The sequence below is a fragment of the Otolemur garnettii genome, unplaced genomic scaffold (genome assembly GCF_000181295.1).
Source record: "Otolemur garnettii isolate 467f Iridium unplaced genomic scaffold, OtoGar3 scaffold00021, whole genome shotgun sequence".
Classification (NCBI taxonomy): domain Eukaryota; kingdom Metazoa; phylum Chordata; class Mammalia; order Primates; family Galagidae; genus Otolemur; species Otolemur garnettii.
The window spans coordinates 23,058,912-23,064,284 of record NW_003852416.1 but is presented as its reverse complement, the minus strand read 5'-3'; the positions used below and the strand labels follow the sequence as shown (position 1 = coordinate 23,064,284).

At 46.8% G+C, this 5,373-nt stretch overlaps 2 protein-coding genes across 5 annotated transcripts in view; one reads left to right on the top strand and one right to left on the bottom strand.

Annotated features, from left to right (window-relative positions):
- Nucleotides 1-1,029, top strand: part of ZDHHC16 (zinc finger DHHC-type containing 16) — a 12,706-nt gene extending 11,677 nt beyond the window's left edge. For all 4 annotated transcript variants that reach the window (XM_023511665.1, XM_023511663.1, XM_012803598.1 and 1 more), the window contains one exon: nucleotides 478-1,029. In XM_023511665.1, coding sequence (XP_023367433.1) covers nucleotides 478-592 — 115 coding nt within the window. In that variant the 3' untranslated portion in view covers nucleotides 593-1,029. The remainder of the gene's footprint in view (nucleotides 1-477) is intronic.
- Nucleotides 1,030-1,256: 227 nt separating this feature from the next.
- The window catches only part of MMS19 (MMS19 homolog, cytosolic iron-sulfur assembly component), a 49,319-nt gene continuing 45,202 nt past the window's right edge, over nucleotides 1,257-5,373 (bottom strand). Inside the window, 11 exon segments of the mRNA XM_012803597.2 lie at nucleotides 1,257-1,637; nucleotides 1,715-1,815; nucleotides 2,255-2,314; nucleotides 2,387-2,551; nucleotides 2,674-2,756; nucleotides 3,032-3,218; nucleotides 3,323-3,379; nucleotides 3,642-3,742; nucleotides 4,637-4,763; nucleotides 4,992-5,060; nucleotides 5,213-5,347. Of these exon segments, the coding sequence (XP_012659051.1) occupies nucleotides 1,610-1,637; nucleotides 1,715-1,815; nucleotides 2,255-2,314; nucleotides 2,387-2,551; nucleotides 2,674-2,756; nucleotides 3,032-3,218; nucleotides 3,323-3,379; nucleotides 3,642-3,742; nucleotides 4,637-4,763; nucleotides 4,992-5,060; nucleotides 5,213-5,347 (1,113 nt within the window). The 3' untranslated portion in view covers nucleotides 1,257-1,609.

The window sequence follows — 5,373 nt, the reverse complement described above, 5'->3', positions numbered from 1 at the left end:
TCAAAAAAAAAAAAAAAAAAAACAACTATGTGGTTTTAAGTAGACGAAACTTCAAGATGACTACAGTAGAATCCTAAGGAGGCTATTCTTAGGAAAGGACCTCTAGCTGTAGGATATAGTGGCCATTAGTCACCTCTCACTTGTATGACAGTATCTGGAGTTCAAGCCAACAGTTTGTGAGGTACTTACAATAAAATGTAAGTACCATCTCTCACTCTTTTTCCCCATCCTCACCACACTCCTGCCACTCATTGTGCTAGCAGTGGTCCCTTAGAAATTTAGCTCAAAGTCTCCAATGGCCTTTGGGGCAGCATAGAGTACATTTATTAGACAAAATAGAGGAAATCAGAATTTTTGTTACCTTTGTGATTGATGCCAAGGTAGCTTCAGCATACCTTGATAAATGCTTGCTGAGGAATTAAGGTCAGGAAGGACCAAGAATTTTTGGTACTCAGATGTTTCTGTCTTCTCTTCTAGGCATTGGCTTACCCGGGTGCTGTTACCTTCTAGCCATCTGCCCCATGGGAATGGAATGAGCTGGGAGCCCCCTCCCTGGGTGACTGCTCACTCAGCTTCTGTGATGGCAGTGTGAGTTGGACTGTGTCAGCTGCAACTTGAGCATTCATTCTGCTTCCTATGTTGTCTCAAGGGCCTCCAAGGGCAGCTTTTCTTGGAATGAGTGATCAAAAGAGCTAGTGGGCCTGCCTCAGAGTACCATACAGGAACAACTCAAGGACCAATCTTTTGACCACTGCAGAAGACACAATGTGAAGAAATCCTAGGACTGGCATCCCTTTACTCAGGCAAACAGAAGTTCCAGCCCCAGATGAGGGTCAAGTGGCTAGCTGCCTTGCCCAGTGCTGACCCTGGCACCTCTTCAACTTGCTATCTGAGAAAACACCTGACTGGTACAGTTGGGATTCTAGCTTCTCAACAGGGCAAAGTTACGAAGCCTGCTGCCAAGGTCACTGCCACTTCTCATATGCTGCTGAGGGGAGCAAAAATAAAGGTATATGATTTTTAAAGATATGTAGCTCTTTACTCTTTTCTTCATTGTAGAGGGGACAGGAGAGAAGCCAAGGTCATGGCCTAGTGTGTAGATATTCTGGTCATGCCTCCTGTTGGAAGAGTTAGATGCAGAGAAGAATTCTTGGCTAATCCCTATCATTACTGTTCCTCTAGCTTAGGCCAGTGATACCTCTGGTTATGTGCTGCAGAAGCATATGTGGGGTTAAGGGAAATATTTGATAGCCCCATTACCAAAAGAAATCTTTATTTTTCAGTAGGTACACACGTGTGCCATCCCTGACTCTCAGGGCCAAACTCATCTGCATTCAGCCCTCAGCAGCATATCTCCCTTACTCTGACATACAAATGGAAGAGCCCCCACGACCCTAAATCTCTCTTCAAACATAAGTAGTCTCATAATCCATGAGAAATCAGAACTCCCATGTTTCTCATACAGCCACACGACAGAGGCCCAGCACTTGTGCTGTCTGTGGGAAAGGCAGTCAGAAGCCAATAGTCTCCCTGCCATGGGCAAAATGGCTCGATAGTAATTCCAGGTAAGATTGTCTGTTAGAACAGTCAAAGCCAGGACCAAGGGGACTCAGCTACCAGGGCTCCCCAGCAGAAACCTGTAGCAAAAAATGTTGGGAACATTAGTGATGAGGTTTGTCTCAGCCCCATCTTTCCCTATGACATAAAAACTCACCACTCTCCCCTGGCTGACACTGCTTCCTTGCGCACCAGTCTCTTCTTGTCATCCAGGGGTTTGGCTAAGGCCCGGATCACCTGTGGTTTGTACGGGAGCAGCTGTGGAATAAGAGGAGATCACCTTAGCCTTGCTCATCCAAAGTAACCAAAAGTGCCACTTCTCTGACTGTACAACTAATACTCCGGAGAAAGCAAAATGTGTCCTATTTTTTAGTGATTCTAGGGGATACTAAAGGGCGGCGCCTGTGGCTCAAAGGAGTAGGGCACCAGCCCCATTTGCCCAAGGTGGAGTGTTCAAACCCAGCCCTGGCCAAAAACTGCAAAAAAAAAAAGCAAGAACTAGGGGATACTAAGTGGCAGATGGCCACTCTATTACAAGGTAGTCAGGAATTACTGGGTCCATTCTAGGCCTAAGGAAAAAATCCTTACCTATCTGTACCTGTAGTTCATATCTCAATCCCACAGCAGGATAGTTAACTTCCCTTGACTAAGGCAGAAAGGTACTTACCTAGCTCATCTAAGAAGTTCCCCAACTTACCACAGGGGTGGGCAGGCGAGTGAGAGCATGCATACACTGCAGTGCAGCAATCCGGACAGCCTGGAATACAACCACAAGGAGGTCAGGGGAGACCCAGGAGATGGTGCCAAAGAGTTGCTGGGCTCAACATACCATGGAAGGGCTAGAGCTGAGGTTCAGAAACTTGGTGACGAGGGTGTCAACGTGAAGACTCATGACTTGGGGTGCTTCGAGTAGAAGAGGCTGAAGGCAGCTGAGGGTGGAGAGCTGTACCACACAGTCAGGGCAGGATAGGGCCTCCAGCAGCAAGGAAAGCAGCTAAGAGGCAATGGGAAAGGGAGGGGGACAACCACAATATGATTCTGGCTTTCTTCCTCCCCATTCTAGTCCCTCTTGGGGAAGAATAGCTTTGTCCCTAGTGGGGCTCTGACTGAACTTACCGTGGGCAGCTCTGGCAAGAGCACAGGCTTGGGCAGCCTGTTAAGTACATGAGAGAGACCCTTTAGGTAGTTTGGCTTCACATCTGTAAAACATGGAAAAGCTTAGGGGAGAGCCTTAGACAGCCTGTGAAATCAACTCCAACCTCTGATGAGGCTAGAACATCAGCCTATATAAAGTGAGGGGGGAAAGCCCCTCAAGCTCAGAATAACACGTCCCATCATAGTAAAAAGTGGGACGATTAGGGAAGAGTACACTTTAGCTCTGAAAAAGCATGCAAGTTCTACCTTATTTTAGGCACTGTGGCTAAGCAAAGGAGAGGTCTATATATTTGGGGCCTTTCTTTTGGACTCTCCTCACCTTGAGGAGCAGCATGGAAGCCCTGGACCAAAGCAGGCACATTATCTGTGAAGAACCGTTGGCGGAACATGATCCGCACTTCAGCATGGGCAGCACGAGTCAACACATCAGTACAGTCAGACATGAGCAGAGAGAACCCATCAGCAGCTGCTGGGCCTAGTTCTGGATCACTCAGGAGGCCCATGAGCTGGATAAAATGAGAACCTTTGAGGTACATCAGGGGGAGAAGCAGGATCAACAGAAAATGTTACTGTTTAGGTTCTAGGTTCTCCCATCTCCAGAAGGACTTACCTGGGCTGTAAGGCAGGAGCTGAGAGGATGGTATCTAAGCACTAAGGCCTTTGTTACCTGTAATTGGAGAGAGAGAAAGAGAGTGCGCAAGCAGTCAGGGCATGACACTCAAACCCCAGAACCGAGAGATGCAAATCGTTATGGTTCAGGGTGCAAATATGGTTCAGGGTCAATACTGTTTAACCAGACATAACTCTCTAACCCAGCAGTTCTCAACCTTGGGTCACAACCCCTTTGGACTGTATTAAAGGCTTGCAGCATTAGGAAGGTTGAGAACCACTGCTCTAACCAGAATCCATTCCGACTCCTGACTTCTTACCCAGAGAAGCAATGTGAAGGCTTGACTACGGTAAGGCTCAGAGCCCAGGCCAGCTTCCACCTTGTCCACAGCCAGCTGTAGGAATTCATCAAGCTGCTGTCCTAAAAAGGAGGGAAAAAATCCTAATACACAAAGCACACTTTTTTTTTTTTTTTACTGTTGCTCTAATAGAAAGACTCTCTTTTTTTCTGAGACAGAGTCTCAGAAAAAAAGAGTGCTGTGCTGTCACAGCTCACAGCAACCTCAAACTCCTGAGCTTAAGCGATTCTCTTGCCTCAGCCTCCCAAGTAGCTGAGACTACAGGTGCCTGCCACAACACCCGGCTATTTTTTGGTTATAGTTGTCATTGTTGTTTGGCAGGCCCGGGCTGGATTCGAACCCACCAGCTCTGGTGTATGTGGTTGGCGCCCTAGCCGCTGAGCTATAGGTGCAGAGCCAGAAAGAATCTCTTGGCAGTTAAATTACAGTCTAATAAAATCATTAAGTAGAAATCATAACTATATTTCCATATGAAAAAAATCACTTATGTACATTTTTTGAAATCTATACTGAGTCATTATTAAGCTATTGAACACATTTTTTCTTTAACAACGGAGGAGGTAAACAATTTAAATGCAGAGCTCCCTGAGGGCTATTAGAAAGGGACAATGTCATTTTGTCCACATGAGACACCAGCAGGTATGGCTGGTATTCTCAAAAGGCAGGGTGCTGCCCTATGAAAAGAGAGGGTTGTCTGCTTCCCATAAAAAATCGGCCGTATCAGCCCCACAGTAGGGAGTAGGACTGTGGAACCTAAGTGCAATATTCTCCTAATGCTCTCTTCTCTCCTTAGGTACAGTAATGCTTTGCCCAACTCTGAACTAGACATGTTTCCCAGGACAAAGCTAAAGTTCTATTATGTTATTAATAAGCTCTTTTTAAAAAGAGAATGGGTACTGAGCTTGATTTCATCATTAGTTGATCCTCGGAGGCCCTGACCCAGTCTTCCCCAGTACCTGCAGGGTGCTTGTTGAGGAGTCCTGCAAAGCACTTGGCAGCAGCGCTGGAGGAGAAGGAACAGCCATGGCAGCAGCTTAGCTCCAAAAGTTCCCGCATGAGTTGATTCAGCTGAGGGATTTCTACCTGCAGAATAAGAGGCCATGAGATGGACCCAGAGAACACTTCAACTCTAAGAGATACCTGGTACCAAATAGCAGCAGGGGCCAGGATGGATTAGAACTAACTTCTCCGTGAGGGAAGTAAAAGATCAGCTGAGCTTTGGCAAATTTCAGCCCAGAGGTCACCTGGGATCCACCCCTTTTCTCCCCTGTCAGGGTTAAACAAGGCTACTCCTCAAATGTGCTCACTTACATTTCGAGGCAAGGAGCAGACAAAGGCCATAAGCAGAGCAACCAGCCGCCTCTGCCCCGAGGGGCCATCCTATAAAGAAAAAGAGCGCTCTCAAGTCTGCCCTACCAGCAACAGGATTGTCTGCCCCTTTACTCATCCATATTAGCCCTAAAAAAAATACTCTTGAAGACATAAGACATAAGTTCCAAGATTCTCCCCTGTCTGATTCAGCACACTGTCACCTGGAATGGCTGGAATCTGCTTGGGAAGCTGTTTTCAGGCAGAAAGGAGACGTTGCCATCCAAGAAGAGGGGCACAATGCGGGCGACACTCTGGGCAGCTAACCTGGGGGCAGAGTAATAAGTATTATCAAGGAGCTAGATTTCTTTTTTTTTTTTTTTTT